Source organism: Mycteria americana, chromosome 1 (assembly GCF_035582795.1).
Source record: "Mycteria americana isolate JAX WOST 10 ecotype Jacksonville Zoo and Gardens chromosome 1, USCA_MyAme_1.0, whole genome shotgun sequence".
Lineage (NCBI taxonomy): Eukaryota > Metazoa > Chordata > Aves > Ciconiiformes > Ciconiidae > Mycteria > Mycteria americana.
This window is the reverse complement of record NC_134365.1, coordinates 161,010,403-161,026,929: the sequence shown is the minus strand read 5'-3', so window position 1 is coordinate 161,026,929 and position 16,527 is coordinate 161,010,403. Positions and strand designations below refer to the sequence as shown.

At 42.5% G+C, this 16,527-nt stretch overlaps 1 protein-coding gene and 1 long non-coding RNA gene across 10 annotated transcripts; one reads left to right on the top strand and one right to left on the bottom strand.

Moving 5' to 3' along the window:
- Positions 1-1,255: 1,255 nt before the first annotated feature.
- Positions 1,256-7,982, bottom strand: LOC142421537 (uncharacterized). The gene is made up of 3 exons (XR_012778900.1): positions 7,794-7,982; positions 4,546-4,683; positions 1,256-3,553 (listed from the first exon to the last, which is right to left on the bottom strand). It is a non-coding gene; the product is annotated as an uncharacterized LOC142421537 (long non-coding RNA).
- Positions 7,983-8,241: 259 nt separating this feature from the next.
- TEX30 (testis expressed 30) lies at positions 8,242-15,622 on the top strand. Of its 9 annotated transcripts, none has more exons than XM_075526159.1 (6): positions 8,242-8,270; positions 9,568-9,663; positions 10,194-10,424; positions 11,947-11,998; positions 13,539-13,744; positions 14,922-15,622. In XM_075526159.1, the coding sequence occupies exons 1-6, from the start codon at positions 8,253-8,255 to the stop codon at positions 15,093-15,095; spliced, it is 777 nt and encodes a 258-aa protein (XP_075382274.1). In that variant the 5' UTR covers positions 8,242-8,252; the 3' UTR covers positions 15,096-15,622. The 9 variants fall into 9 exon arrangements, with proteins under 9 accessions (XP_075382274.1, XP_075382275.1, XP_075382324.1 ...); XM_075526209.1 differs by lacking the exon at positions 8,242-8,270 and adding an exon at positions 8,301-8,652 and having other exon boundaries at positions 14,922-15,602; XM_075526164.1 differs by lacking the exon at positions 8,242-8,270 and adding an exon at positions 8,584-8,652 and having other exon boundaries at positions 10,252-10,424; positions 14,922-15,605.
- Positions 15,623-16,527: the final 905 nt, after the last annotated feature.

Here is a 16,527-nt window from a genome sequence, read left to right as displayed (position 1 = left end):
CAAACCCAACCCACAAAACCAAAACCAAAAAAACCCCACAGGGAGCAAATACTCCCTTTGGAGCATATAAAATTGCTTCCAGTCCTTCCAATTAAACCACAAAACAAATAGCACCATAAATTCCATCTTGCAGATGATCTTTCCCTAGGTCCCTTTCTCACCAGCCCTTTCATTGGCTCTGCCCCGTCCATCACGCTATAAAGCACAAGGCCAAAACCTCACCGTGTGCACCGGTGCAAGCTGGCATAGGCGTGATGCAGCTTGCCAAGCTTGCCTCCTTCTGACTTTATCACTAGCTTGCCTCTTGACTCCAGGGAGGTGTGCCTGATGTCACTGCTCAGACATCCTCGGTCTGATTTACTGCCATTGGCAAAGACCTGTGAATTCCCTGTGGAAATGAGTCCTCCAACTTCTGAGTGTAATGTTACTATTCTTAGCGTTTTCCCAGAAGGCTAAAGTGCAATGAGCGCTTTTTTTCTGTGGTTGTTTTTCAGCTAATGGGATTAATTGCAGAACAGACATGTGAGAGACCTGTGATCTTAGATCTCAGTAAATGATGGGGCTTTGCTTGTTGAAGTAACCAGGTGATCAAGGCAAGGCTGTGTGTCCCAAAGTTCAAAGGTTAAAACTGGGATGACCAGTCTCACATAAATAAAAGTCGTGTGCTGCTATAGGATCTTTGAAGTACTCACTGTGGATGAAGTCCTGTGCTTCGTCTTTCTTCTAAACTTATTCATGTCATATAATCTATTGATTGACAAGTGCTGAGGAAAAGAAGTGCCAGACACATCTGGGACTAAAAGCTGTCATGTGGACTCCCGTAATTTGTTGCCCCTGCAGCATCTCGTGGAAGATTTTCCACTTGGCACTAACAGAGTCCTTATAAAAGGAAGGCAGATTTTGTGACATGCAACCCGTAACTTCAAGTGGAGGTCAGGATACCTGACATGGTTAACTTCACATAGCAAGAAGCTCAGAAAAAATAGGTCAGGACACATTTAATGGTATATCAGAGAAGCTCTTACAAGGCTCAGCTTTATTGAAAAATCTGGATTTTAAATGAGCCACATGTACAATGTACCTGCACCATTCCCAAATCCTCTCTTCCAGCCTATCAAAGTCTTTACAATGGCTGTAAGAGCCATTCCTGTACAATTTCATAACAGCTTTGATCCATTAATTTCAGCTGAGTTCCAGATGAGTTCTCACCCCAGCACAAGAAAAAAGCTTGCATATTCTAACCAGGTCTAAAGCTTGCATATTCTAACCAGGTCTTCAGCCTTATTCAAAGAGCATTCTTCATTCAGTCAACATATAATATTCAATTTTCTATGCATCTCTTTCATAGATTTTGTGGCCAAAACTACAAACAGGTGCAGTAGAGATCACTGACACCATACTTAACCATTGCTTTTCAGGCAGCTGTAAAAGATGTGAAGCACACTTGTAAGAACTGAGGTGACAGTACAGGTGATTGAGATTGGAAGCTCCTGAACAACATTGTTTCTGGCTGGTCTTTCCTTGAGAGGGAGATTGCGGAAAAGAAAGGAGGGTGAATGTAGGACAGCTGAGACGATGGAAAAAATATAGTATACAGAAACAGAAAGTGGGGAGCTTCTGTTCAGCTGAGGGAGTATGGATACAAGGACCCAAAAAAAGGGTAAGGGAAAGGCTTTTCAGCTAGTGATGTGGCTGGGAACACAGGAGGGCTGTAAGGCAGGACATTGTCTCTCTGCAGTCGATTTCTCCTGTACTCAGAAGAGCAGGTCTTGTAAATAAAGAGATTTGCCCCAAAGATACTTGACTCCAAGACAAACGTCATCTCTGCAGATATGCTCAGCCTGGTTTTAGATATGGCAGTAAATGCAAGACTTCAAGAATGCCCACCAATTGGACTACCAAGTGCAGCAAGATGTGAACTCCTGAAAGCACTGATGTGTGGAGCACATGCACTGAGATGAATTCACTAGTTTGCTGAGCATTGAGCATAGCTCTGCATGACACAGGAGGATTTAAAGTAGCCGGCAATAGCCATGTAAGCATTCCCCCACCTAAGACTCATCGAGCATAGTCGGGTCACATCTGAACTGTCCTTTGGGCACACTGTGAGCTAGGAGACAGCTCTGAGCAGTACCAGGACTTTTAAAAATTCTGCCTGGGGCTATCCATAGCCACATCTGTCAGTTTTCAGACATTTACAGAGTCGTTTCCTTGCTTGCCAACGCTTTTAGCATGCACGTGTTGGTAGCAAACTAGATCCTGTTACATATGTAAATTTATGACAATGTGCAAGTTAAAACAGGAAAATAAGGAGAAGCCAATAATTAGACCTTTCGGTTTAACTTCAGTTCCTAGGCACTACTAAAGCAAATACACACTCTTTGTATACACTGAAATCTACTTAAAGATGAACACTATCCAGAATGGATTTGCTACGTCATGTCAAACCAAATTATTTTTCCTCCTACACCAGTGTAGCAGGTTTTGTGAACAGCAGATGTTGATTTTAGCAAACTTTGCCACTGCTTCTTTCTATTAGACTACAGAATCATAACATAAATTAAACTTCCAACAGCACACGTGCAAAACCAGAAAACACTTCTCAGTGATGCGAGTGATATCCTATCGGAAGAGGAGAATAAATCAAAGAGGGTTCCACGCACTCCTTTCTGGAACTCACTATGTTTAGAAATATCTTGGATTACTGAGTAGGTAATGTAATTCTTAAATGTATAGGTAATGTGAGGCTGACAGGAGTTGCTGGAATGCTTTGCAGAACGGGGTTAGAAGGCAAACGTCTGCGTAAATGAAAGAAATTACCTGGAGGAATGGTAACTGAGGAAGGTACAACTGACATCTGCAGAGTCTCAGGGTTACTCTGCAGTTGCCCATGCTTTAACAATTTAGGCATAAACAAAGGGCTTCATCTTCTGATTTGTGTGAATCTGTGTGAGTTAAAGGTAGAGAGAGGTGCAATGTCATTTCCTGCATGTTAGAACGAATCAATTTATTAATGGAAGTGAAAACGGCCTAGGAGCTTGCAACAAGATGCAAAATGTACCAAGTTCCCATATTTAGGGGCTGTAACACGGTGTTTATAAAATTAAATAGCAAAAATCTCCAGATAAGTAACTCACTTGGATGACTGATTACATGAGTGCAGAGGGTATCAGTTTTTTGGACTGGGAATTAAATATTAAAGAGTTTCAGATCTTAACACAATGTCCACAAAAAAGGTAATCCTAGCAGCAGCAATAATGTTCTTTCTTTACCATCCCTAACCATGCTAATCTTCTGAAGAAGCAACAGATAGAAACAGAGTGAAACTTCAGAGTGAAAACATACATGGAATCGAGTTCAGCACTCAAAGATTGTATGAACGTGCCAAAACTATTAATTCTTCCCTTGCAGCAGTGGGAGCAGAAAGGTTTGTTCCACTGGCTCCTGGCCAGGTCAGCTCACCGTCAGCCAAGGGGAGAGAATAGCCAGAGCCACCTCCTGCCAGCAGTCCCCCATGCAGTCCCAGCACACAAACGAATTGTAACAGCTGCCACTGCAAAACAAAGTGGTTGCATTTATCAAGAACAATGAGGGAATACAAAATCCCTAACAAAGACCCTGAGAAATGTATAGCATCCAAAAGTTGCCATCCAGAAGCACGCGTTGTGATGACACCTTCCTTAATTAAAGTAAGGACCTTCCATTTAGCACCACAATTACAAAGCCAGAAATGTTCCCAAAGAGTCTCGTGCAGTTCGAAAGGGAAAGTTTTTATGCATTGCACATTTGTTACCTGGTGTTATCCGTGCTCCCAGAGTTTGTGACCAACATAATGCTACAAAAGACACCAGTCCTCTGTCATGTCATAGCTTCATAAAAATCGGCATCTAACAAATACACATTACAGTAAGTGTGCTACTGATATATTACAGTATGAATAGGCTAATTAATGATGCATGGACACGAGAAAGCTGAGATCACAGGAACAACTAGAATAATAAAACAATTACATTGTTATCAATGTCAAATGAACGAATCACCTAATAAATACATTTTATCAGCCTGAATTACAGAATTATCACTAACAGAAATGGTTTCAGTTTGGCTTGGGTAATTCACCTTCTGACTAGCCTAAGGTCCCAAGGGAAGTTACAGCCAAGACAGTTTCTGACCTCACTGGCGGGCACCATCCACATCTGCAGAATGCGAGCATCTGGCTTGCTCTTTCATCCTTCCTGGAGAAAATTGTCCAACGCAAACAGCTGAGTTCTCTGGCTCATCGTAAAGACATGGGGATTTACACACACCATGCTAAAATCCTGTATTTTTCTGCACGTTATAGTGGTTCTGCTTATCGCCTGCCCATCACTTCCTCCTTCAAAGAGGACCTCAAAATCTTTTCAGACCCTCAAGAAGTACGATAGAATAGTTAAAATTAGTCAGTGTTATGGATATCACTACTTTTTAACTCAAGAAACTATACTGGCTAATCAAACAACAGTTTGCTGATGACTTTCAGAAAATTAGCAAAGGTGCTTTTAACACCTGTGCACACAGCATGTGCATGTGTTGCTGTGTATCCACATCCTCAGGAAAAGAAAAAATGAAGGGTCTTTGTCAAAAGTCAAGTTTCTAATTTAGAGTAAAAGTTGAACTTTTTAAACAAGTATGTATGTCTCCAGCCTAAAACAAACAAACAAACAAACAAACAAATAATATTTTGATGGTCTTTCATTAAGAAGTTTGAGAAAAGAAAAAAATGGTCTGTTTCTGATCCCCAAATGCCCTTCAGCCTTTAGTTATTTTGCACTGAAATACAGAAAAAAAACCCATATTATTTTATACTTTTATAAGTATTTTCACACATTTTTCTAAACAAATTATTCTGACACAAGATTAGTGGGAAAGGTCATCTCTGTTGTTCCTATTGCGTATAAATCTAAGTCTCTGGTATGAAAAGCTGTATTTATAATCCAAGGAAAAGAACAGGGATTGTCTGATGCGCTACCAAAAGTTAACAGGTCCCAAGTTTAGATTGGGGATAATGTCATTCTTTGATAAACAGCCACTGTTTCTTCAAACCCAGCTGTCTTTGGCATATCAAATCTGTCAGAGGTGCTTACAGCAGTGTATAGGTTATTATAACACACAACATATAACATGTCAAATCACATTCCTTTCATAATTTTCATATTTGATTACAAATTTAGATTATTATGCACCATATATTGTTTTCAGAATAAACTTCTATTTCCAGGAGTGATGTAATGTTAAAGTTATAAAATGATGGCATGCATCTAAGAAACCGAGTTTTCTTAGATGCTTAATTAAAAACATTAATTCAGAAGTTCAGAAAAGATTTATAATCAGTATTTTCAAAGGTGGGAGCTTAAACTTAGACTCTTCAATCATACTTTAGCATGTAAAGAAAAGCCTTTTGATTTTCAATGACTGCTGGCAGTGAATACTTCTGGATTTCAGCGGTTACTCGGGACACTTGAAAATCAACCAGAATCTACTTAAATGTCCCCCTAAAACCACAGAAACCTAATTTTGAGTAGCTAGATATGAGAGTTGCCTTATGTTGCAAAACTAAAAAACAATTCCTTCACATTTAAATCAACAGATTTCATTATGCATGCAGAAGTTCATAAAAACAGAATTTATCCATCATAAAATATATACCCACAAGTTGGAATCTAACATATATATTCATCCTAGCCTTTGACATATTAGCAATACTTGGGCCACTATAAAGGATGCTTATTTTCCAGAAGGAAAGCTATTGCAGAAAAAGTGTGGCAAAGATAGACTGGTACGACCCTATTCCCATGGACTAGAGGATTAAAGAACAACAGAGTCTCTCCTCCCTCCGCACATTCACATGTTCATTTGCATTGTGCCGGGTATTAGCTAGCCTACCTCAAACGCTGTGCTTATGCTGCGAAGAGTTTTAAGTACTGAAAGGAGATTGGGGCTAAGAAAATGAACAGAGAAAATAGGAAGTAGACTGGTAGCAGCTTGCTGTATGCAGGAAGCATAAGAAAACAGTTTTCCAGTGGGAAGGGGTTACACATGCATAGATTTAATAGGATACACGTTTCACAAGGCCTGCTCTGGAAAAAGCATGTGAATAACCAAAAGCAGGAGAAATACAGCAGGTGCACTGAAGAGGGAGGAAAAATAAAAACAGAGAGAATGCAAAAATCAGACCAAGAAAGAACCAAAACAACACCAAAAATATAAATACACCAGAGCACATAAGCATCCATTAAGTGTAGGAAAGAAAGCAATGAAGAAGAAACTAGAAAATTAATATGAAGTTTTCCTTAACTCTCTTGCATTCCTTTGTTCCTTAACTTTCCTTAACTTAACATTTCCTTAACTTTCTTGCATTCCTTTGTTCTGAGTTGAGGCTGAGGCTGTAACTGTTTCGGGATGAGAAATCTTCTCAGTCCCCTTTTGCTAAGTATCTCAATTATAAAGACTTAATCGGTGTTAAGTATTAATCAGAATAGTGTGATCTCCACCCAAGTTAATCTGGCATTACTCTGAAGCAGTTTCCTTCCCCTAGTCTGCTGGACTCCCCAAATGTGAGCACTACCTCAACACCATTTGTAGTTCAGCTCGCAGTGACCTGAAACGTGTACAACTCATGCAGGCTGTGCTGGTGGCTTTACTCAGCTTTATGCTTCCGCATCTTGCTTTAGCTTGACGTTTTTTAGGCAAGGTAGAAATTCAGACAAATCAAGCTTCCCATCTTTTTCAGCTTGATTACAGCTAAACTTCGCTTCTGTCCTTAACGCTTACATTTTATGGTAATAAGGCCTGGGCCAGGAAATTGCCTGTGAGGCTGGCAGTCCTCAGACAGCAGGGGTGGTCACTGAGACAGCGGGTACATCCGAGCTGCCCTGCTGCGTTCGCTTCTCAGAGGACCACAATATTTGGATCCCAGCGTTTGACAACATGCAGCAGGCAGAGTGATGGCGAGACGCTTGGAGCACAAGCCAGAGTGTGCTTATTTTCCAGCGGGTGAACTCATAAAAAACAGTTTCAGTTGGTGATGGCATCTTCCATCAGCTAAGTAATAGAGCATCCTCATTTATATGAGTTTTATACACTGATAATGGAAGAAAACATGATCTCTGACTAAATACCTTGCCATAGAGGATTTTAGAAAGTTGTTTTTTTTTTTTTACGTATCTGTGAAATAATACCCAATATATAAATACCACAAGCATTGTTGTAGAATATTGGTGCCATCTTCCATCAGTTTAAGGCTGTGTTTTGAACACACTATTGAACATGCTATTTTTTTCATTGTACAATAAGGGACAGCTGTATGTCAGTACCCAAAATGCTAACCATCTAGTCCGTCTCTCCAGTCTGTGAATGCCACGTAGATCCAGTGTGCCGTCAGCTGCCAGAAAAATCACCTGATGTTGCTCTGGACACCCTGCTCACAGTAAGGATCGTATCTGTACCCCTTGAAATCAGTAAGAACCTGATTTTCCAAGCAGTTGCCAAGCAATTGTTTTTATTTCCTCTGAATTATCACTAGCGGTCTGTATTTTCCACTTGTGGATGAATAGAAACTATTTACAGGGAGTGGTGTGAACTCTCCAAACAGCATAGCTCACACGTAATTAATTCAGCAACTAAATAACCATCATTTTTTAAATTTCCTCGCTAGTCACTATGATTATTAAGACGTTTCCTCTTGATAGACCAACAGTTTTTAAAAACAGTTTCTAGTGCCTGATGGCCACACGATGTGCACTTGACCACATCACCTGGTAATTCAGGCACCGCCGATGCCCCACAGCACCGAGCACTTGCCGGACGTGCCCCAAGCGCTCCCCTTTCTCTCGAGGCCTCCTCCAGGGACGCCTCCCGCCGCCTCCCCGCAAGCCTCAACCCAATCCCCGTTCAAAATTCCCTCCAGGGCAGCCCCCCGCCTGCAGCCAACACCTGCCGGTGCCGGTGCCCCGCGTCCCCTGCCCCCGGCCAGGCCGGCTGCGCACCCCACTACCCAGCTGCCGCCAGCCTCCCCGCCCCGCCATTGTCTCTCCCCACAGGCCCCGGGCGGGCCGGCTGCCTAGCCCCGCCCCTCGGGGCAGGGCCTTGCACACCTGTGGGCCAATCAAGCACGGCGGCAACCACCCCGCGGGGAAGTCCTCTCAAGCGGCGGGGCGGGGATGGGGCGGGGGGCTGTCACTCGCGTGACGTCACGGTGCGGGGCCGGGGGCAGCATGAGCGGGCAGGCAGAGGTATGGCCGCCGTCGTCCGCGCTCCTCCCGGCGCGGGGCCCGCTGGAATCAGCTGCCCCTTCACCCGTGGAGGAGGCCGGCGGTGAAGGGCGTCTCACGGGCCGAGAGGCGGGCTGCTCTCCTCGGCGAGGGGTTCGTGAGGCCCCGAGCCCGGGGCGAGCCCCGCGGCCTGGCGGGCCCGGGCGCACCGCGGTGTCACCGGTACTCGGGGCGGCCCCGGGCTGCTCTGGGGTGGCCGCAGGGTGCTTGGTCTGACCCAGCAGCTGCGGCTGAAGGCAGAGCAACCGCCCGTGGGGGGGGTCCGTGTGCCTGTTTGGCCTTCGGACGTGTAAGGTCCTGCAGCCGGTGGCAGCTGCCGTTCGCCTCTAAGGAACCCCCAGAGGTGGGGAAGGGGGCTGGGGTGGGTGTGCTGCCGCCTCTGCCTTCCCAGGAGAGGTGTAAACATGGCTGTTGGCCTGCTGAGCCCCGCCTGGCCTGGTGTCTTCGCTGAGCAACGGCCTGGTGGTCGAAGCAGCAGGTCTGGCTGTTGAGGCTTCTGCCCAGCTCTGTACACGCACGCGTGGCTGCTGGCTGTCCCACAGGTCTGACTGCCGTGCTCTGCCTGGCATCCTCCACCCATTTCAGGTGGGCAAGACTGTAAAGGCAGCAGCTCCGCGAGGCCGCTGACACCCTCCTCCTTCCCTGCGCGCAGTGCCCCTGTAGCACCGCTGCCAAGGAGAGCCTTTGGGAGGCGGCGGTGGCGTGAAACAGCGTTTCATCCCAGCCCCAGGGTGTTTTCCTTTTTGCTTTCAGAAGCTGCAGCACGTACAGGGCCACATGTGCTGTCCGGTCCCCTTTTGTTCAGCTCAACATCAGCTGGCCTTGTGTCTCCTTCAGCTCCTCCAGATGTCTGTCACGACTGGAGGCCCTCTGTCAGCCTGCAGCTGGCTTTGTCTGAACCTGTGCTGTCTCTCTCCTGTCCCTGGGGAGTTCAGTCTTTGACTATATGGGGGCTGCAGCTCCACTGAGTGGTTACCACTGTGTAATTTGGACATGCTTGCTGGGCTGTGCCTTCATGTCTTATATTTCTGTGGTTTAGGCTGCTAGTTAGAGAGTAAGTGCCTTGCTTATCTTAGAATATCAATTATGCAAATAAATGAAATATATATCTTGTGACATCTGCCAATATTTATTATTGAACACTTAATGAAAACAGTAATTCCTGTGGTTTTTTTCTTATGGTTGCGTGTAATATCTAAAGCTATTCAGATCCATTTTTCATAATACTCTGTTTTGGTCTTTTCCCTATGTAATCAAGCTTGTACATGGATCCTACAGCTACAGGATTAAGCAGGTGCTGCCAGCGTGGAGTTCTCTTAATCCTGTATATTCCATATGGCTCTACAGACCCAAAGTAATTTGGTTGTAATAAATGTTTACAGACTTTCTTAATTCTTTTATTTAATAATGTCTGTGAGAGATGGGAGATAAAAATACTTTTTCCACTACAGGAAACTGTCATTATAGAAGAGTTCATATTTTCTGTTTAAGTCTTATAGAAGAGTTATTTTTTCTCATTGTGGAAGACTTAATATTCAAGTCAATTATGGCAGTTAGCTCTCAAATAGCTAGATATAGATATATATAGAAGGTAGGAAGCATTTCAGTTTATGCCTTGAAGCATCCTTTGAAGCTAGGGATGCTTCATTTTCTAATGGCGAAAATAAGGTGTGGAGTGATAAGGTGACTTGTCCATTATTACATGGAAAATCTTTGAGCGAAAGGTGGAGTTACTCATTTAATACTCTTAAACAGAAGAAATAAAAGTGGACTTGCAATTTTGGTTTCCTTCTTAAGTGTCTGATTGTTCTTCATCATAATGTGTAGACTGGGAACATGCTTGCCTTTTTTTTTTAATTATATCGTTTTATGTTTCATTTCTAGGTTAAAGTGAAAATACCTTTTGGAAACAAGTATCTTGATGCTATCTTTTCTGTCCCAGAGAAGAAATCAACATATGGAGTGATTCTTACCCATGGAGCTGGAGGAGATATGAATTTCCCTCACCTAGTGTCTTTGGCAGCCTATCTTGCATCCCATGGAGTTCTGTGCCTGCGGTTTACTTGTAAAGGCCTTAACATTGCTTATAGGAGTAAGGCCTTCAAAACAGTTGTGGTAAGAAATGACCAAATTATGCCAAAGCTTAGATCCATGGGTGCACAGGATTTAAAAAAATAATAAAAAAAAAAAAACCCAAACCAAAAAAACCCAAATCCTGTCTGCTTCCAGCTTTCTTAAATTACCACCAGCTATTAGTCAAGCAGCAATGGGAAAATTAGAAATGATGGTTAGCTGAATGGAACAGTGCCCATGAGCAGAAACAGGAGGAGAAATTTTTATACAGGCAATAGCTAGAAAAGCTGCAGCAAATACCTGGGTTTGAGTTCAGGGAGAGAAAGAAAAACCTGAGAAAAGGATGTGAAGAAAGCAAGGATGTTTTGGGGAAAAAAAGCGGGAAAATGGAGTATTTAGAATAGAAACCAGAGTTCTGGGAGGGCTTGGTGAGGGGAAGAGGATTAAGGGATACAGCTTTGGGAGCAGTTTTGAGAGGAAAGAAGCTGACCTGGGAATTGTGATGGATCTCTGAGGGTTGGCAGCTGGGAGAACAAGCTGGGGAAAGAGTAGGGGATTCTGGGTCACAGGAGGAGTTGAAGCAAAAGAGATTGGGAGTAGCATATGGGAGCTCTAGAACCTAAATAGTCCTTGATTTCCAAATCAGTTTAAACTGTTATATGCATGTGTTTATCTCTTTCTGCTGCTGCTACATTATTTAAGATGTTCTTATATACCTAGATTTTGTTAAAATGAGCAACCTTTTGTGATAATAGTATCAGCTTAGAGTATCTTCCTGTTCTGGAGCACATAGTGGAAATTTTCTCCTGATTAGCCACTTTTACTAGGGCGTGGGAAGGTAGCTTGAGTGCTTTGCATTGAGCATCAGACATTTTTATCAGGGAACTAAGTCCAGTTTTTAAGGAATTCATTTGTATGATGTCATTGTGATTATATGTACATTAATTTGAGGTTAGACTTTGCTAGCTTTAATGGGGATCTGTTCTCTGTTCTTTTTTGAAGCAGCATAATGTTGTTAGTGAGTTTACATTAATATGCTCCTGTGTAAAGGTGATTTAAAGGCCTCTGCTAAGATAGCATCTGATTAGTTATCTCCTAAAACCTGGAAAATTTGTTGCTGAATTCTGTCTTCTCTGTCAGACATAACTCATTGTGTCTTAAACTTTTTGTTGGAAATATGTGACCTCAGCCTCAGTGGTGGGCATTTTTGCTAACTTATTTTGTCTTTTGATGGGTTAAGAGTGTGAATGGGGTCTGTTACTAGAACTAAGTTGATACACAGTAACCGTTTATGTTTTGGTAACTTGATACTGCATCTGAAATTTTAGACTTGCTGACAACTAATGTGAAATTGCTTATGTTTATTATGTTGTTACTGCAAAATGTTACGAAATCATTTGTGTGAAAAAAGGAGATAGCAACTTGTATGTGTCTCTTCTTTGTTTAATCTGCAGTGCTGAAAGAGTTTCCCGGTTTGTGTTACAGGAGCTACAAACAAAAAAACCCCATCTCTCAGCTGCCCTAATTCTGACTTGTAATGTTTCTCTTTATCTTATTTCTTTAGGAATACTTAAAGCTTTCTGATGATTATAAACTTTTGGGTGTCTTCCTTGCAGGTATTGGTTTTATTACCTATAATTTTCTCTCTTATACTGCCTCCTAATGATAGCAATCTGTAATTACACCATTTTTTAAGTCTGTCCCACTTTGTTAAGCAGTGAATGAACAGATGTGGATGACAAGTTTCAGTTTGAGGTGGGCACTAAAAACTTGCTGTTTAACTTGGGAACAAGCTGAATAAACTCCCACTAGTCAGTACTGCCTAAGGGAGAGCAGTTCCGCTATCTGCTGGGAGGCCCTCCTTTACAAAGAGTTGAATGCTCTGTAATCTTCATTAATTGATTAGCAGTCCATTGACTGTCATGGGAATGCAGGTGCCAAGCACACTTACAGACCTGCATTTGGGTGTCTGAATGCTACCAGCCCTGTAGCTGGTGGCTGCGCGGGGCAGGTGCGCAGCTCTGCTTTCTCGCGGCTGGCTTGAGCAGCACTGCTTCTCGGGTCGCAAATGGGAACGTCCAGCCTGCAGCTTTCACCGCATTCTCTTGAGAGCATGGCTGTCTAGACCTATTCACCCTCCTCACAATGCCACAGATCTTGCTCCAGAAGGAGGAAGGAAAGAGCAATAGACCATGTTTTCCAGGTACTTTGGGAGAAAAATTCCTTGTTGTTTATAAGTGACAAGGCATGAGTTCTCTGATAATCCATGTGTACTTTTTAACTGTGGGTCTTGAAGAATTCCGGTTACTGGTAAATGGAAAACCATTTTGCCAAAACAGGTTTTGGTAGATAAAACCTAGTGGCAGATAGAAAATCAGTTATATTATGTGAAAAAGGGAAGTAGATGGGTGTGATCAGGATTAACTTGATACGGGAAACCCTGAATGTTCTCTGACTAAGCGAAACCAAATCTGCGCTGATGCGAGTTAATCCTACTGGAATCACTGGAATCAGCCACTTATAACACTCAATTACAGAGCATTGTCAGCTCATATGCCTCTTCTTTGAGGAGATACTTTGCTATCCCCTTGCTGTTACTGCCTGACATCATGCTACAAGTTCACACTTTATTATTTTTTCTTTTCCCCTTTTACTTTTAGGCTGACGTTTGAGGTGTGCATAAATACTTGCTGGATTTGTTTTGGGAGTAAGGCGCATAAAACTTCGGGTTTAGTTTGAGCAGATTAAGGTTGCATGAAAAAAATGATACGAGATAATAGCTTTATGATCTGGAATTTCAAGGGTCTGGAGCATAGGACCTGTCCCTCTCTTCCTCCTGCCCCCAGGATGGGCTGTTGTTCCTTCCAGTATTGCAAAGGATCCCTCTCCGTATGTCTTTTCTTGCCCTCCACTTTCTTTTTTAAATGAGGATGTGAAAACATAATATAACCAGACAAATATTTTAGCAGAAAATGTTGAAATTAGGATTAATGTTTTTCATGGAGTAGATTAATAAAAGCATCCCTAGCATCTTGTACTACTGGTATGCTGAAATATACTCAGTTGGATTGTTTTTAAGGGTTGTTTACTCAAACCGAATGTAGATGAGGTGACAGCAGATACACTTTTTTTCCTTTATTTTAACATGGGACAAAGGCCGTTCCATGGGCTCACGAGCTGCTGCCTCTGTGATACGACATCTTAGCCAGGAGGATGATGACGACTTCATTCGAGGTCTAGTATGTTTATCTTACCCATTGCATCGACCAAAACTTCAGTCCAAGCTCCGGGATGAAGATTTATTATTTATCAGGTGTCCAGTGCTGTTTGTCTCAGGATCAGCAGATGAGATGTGTGAAAAAGTGAGTACCCTTGTAAATGCTGCTATGAAGGGGCAGTAAGGGGGAATAGGAATGCGTCTGAGTGATGTCTGTACTGGTGTACACAGCTGTGACTTTGATTAACAGCCTTCTCTAAGTATATATATCTTCTGAAGGAAGCCTTGGGTAGGAAACTTCATTGGACACAAGGAAGTCTGGGGGTGCTTTCTTTTGCTGCTTAAAACTTCTGGATCGTGCTTGATCATCCACTTTAGCAAACTCATCTTTGGGCCACTAAAATACTGCTAATATAAATGTTCTGTCTTTTTTGATAGGATGAGATAGTACAAATTAAAAGTGGCCTGTGGAAGGAGTGAGTTATTTGTTACTCTATTTTAACCATTTCGGGTTACAAAACATAAACACTGTGCTGTGCTACCAGCCCACATTCGTCACGTTTTCATGACAAATTCTAGTAAAGCAGTTCTACCCACAAGTCAGACTTCTGTGGTAGAAAGTGGTATTTTTGTAGAGATGAAGAACAGGTGTGCAGAGACAGGAATACGGTGGTTTTCTGCCTTGTTTTCTTGCAAATAGTTCTTGAACAGTTCAGCTTGAATTTGGGACTGTGTGCAATTGGCATTTTCCATGCTTCGACAGTTTCTACGGAGTCATAATGCTTTCGTGAGGAGTTGTCACCAAAAAAAGTCAGGCTAGCAACCAGCAAGCAGATCCTTGGAGTGCCCTCTTAATGGGGAAATCTTTAATACTTTCTGACCTGGTTCTTAAATCTGTTTGCTGAGAAAGTTGAAAACAGAGTCAAAGCCAGTCTGTAGGGAATTATATTGCTACTCTGCCACTGTAGACAAGTTGGATGTAAGAAGTTCTGTCATTTTATTGCTAGTACTACTCTTTGGCAGTAAAAGTGGATTCCTTTGTGGGGAAGGAGCCTGCACAGGGTTGTGACCTTTGCAGTTTTTTAAGTTCTAATCTTCTGCTGTTGTGTGTTTGAGTGAGGGCTAACCTTTGAGCAAATTTCATTACTGAACACAGTATTATCACATCTTTTCTATCAGCATGTTTTTAATGTGCACACAGATCCATTTTGTTTTTAAGAGCTGCCTATTATGTGTTGCACAGGCAAAGCGAGAGACATCTGTGAGTTGCACGGTTTGTAGCAGCTGATTCTCTAACTTTTTCATTCTTATTTTCTCTGTAGCAATTGCTAGAAGGTGTGGCAAGCAAAATGAAAGCCCCTAAAAAAATCCATTGGATTGATAAAGCAAACCATGGGATGGCAGTCAAAGGACGAACAACAGACGATGTCATGGAAGAAATAAATGCACAAGTTTTTTCTTGGCTTAGAGAGAACATTGAACTGGAGCACAAATGATTTGCAGTGTTTAAGCAGTATCTTCATTTAGTTTTTCCTAAATGCAGCAAATTAGAGTTTGTTATTTCTGAGAGACTTATTTTTTAAAACGGGTATTTTCAGAGGTCTAAGTGTAAATGCAAATAAAGCATTTTTGTGTGAATGAAAAAAATTATGCAAAACAATAAAGAACTTTTTAAAGGAAGGACAGACATTTTACCAAATATTTAATACCGTGGCAGCATTGTTTTCTGTGTTTCTATGCAAATAACTGTATATTAACACTTACTTACTTGTTAATGCAGAGCACTGCTTTTGACTGATATTTGAAGTAATATACTGGAAAGAATCTAGTTTGACAGCAAATCTTTAGATGCATTTAATTTCTGAGTATATTGCTGATGCTATACTTGTTTGAAATTAAAGCCTACTGATTGTAGAGTTCCGCGAGCACATCTCCTGAGGCTGGCCAGCATGGGTTGTACTACTCTGTCTTGGTACTCCAGTGTGCTTCAAAACCTGTGATGCAGGTAGAGGAGTCTCTTGTCATTTACAATGTCACTACCCTAAGGAGCCCTGTGGCGGGGCGGGGGGAGGAGGAGGTAATGCAGACACGCTTGTGCATGAAGAATGAAGAACAGTTTTGAAAAGTCACCCTCCAGGAACTTCCCTTGCGTAGCGGACTGATCACAGAGGCCCTTTGGAGAGATGGACGTGGAAGACTATTAAATAAAAACTGATAAAAGACAAATTATGCTTATACGGGTGGAGGAACTCCTGGAGGAGGAAGCAGTTGGGACATGTTGCACAAGGCTCTGTCAGGAGGGCTCAGAAGAGGCAGGTGGGGGTCTGGACCTCATTACCCATTAGCAGAAGGAACTCAAGTCTTCAACTGAGCTGATCTTGCAGAGTGGATGAAATATTTCGTCTGCTTGCAGCTGTGGATTTCTTCATCATGGGCTACGAGTAACCTGTTGGTATAACCAAAGGTTATAGCAATATATTAATTGCTTTCAGCCAAGTCATCAGCAAGGATCAGCTGCATGATGACCCCTGAGACGAAATGGCTGGTTGGTCCTGAGAAAAGCATCTTGGTTTTGCCTCCCGAGATGGTGGTCTCCTCTTTGCTGCCAAGAGTTGCCTAAAACCTGCTCTGGTCATTCTGCATCTTGCAGCTTGCTGCTGCAGTGTGACCAGTTGAATGTGAGCAGGCAGCTTTAGCCTGGAGGTTGTTCTTTGGAGGACCTGTTGTGTGTGAGAGTGCAGAGCTCCTTAAATGTATGCTGAGTCAGCCCTGGTGAGCTGAGAGGATTTCCAGGACGTTTTGGTCAGGTGCTTAGATCGGATAGCTTTATGTTGGTGCTGTATTGTGTAAAAGATCTATTTAAGACTCTAGGTTAATATAATTAAATTATAACATATATTGTTTACTACATGATCAAAATATTCCTTA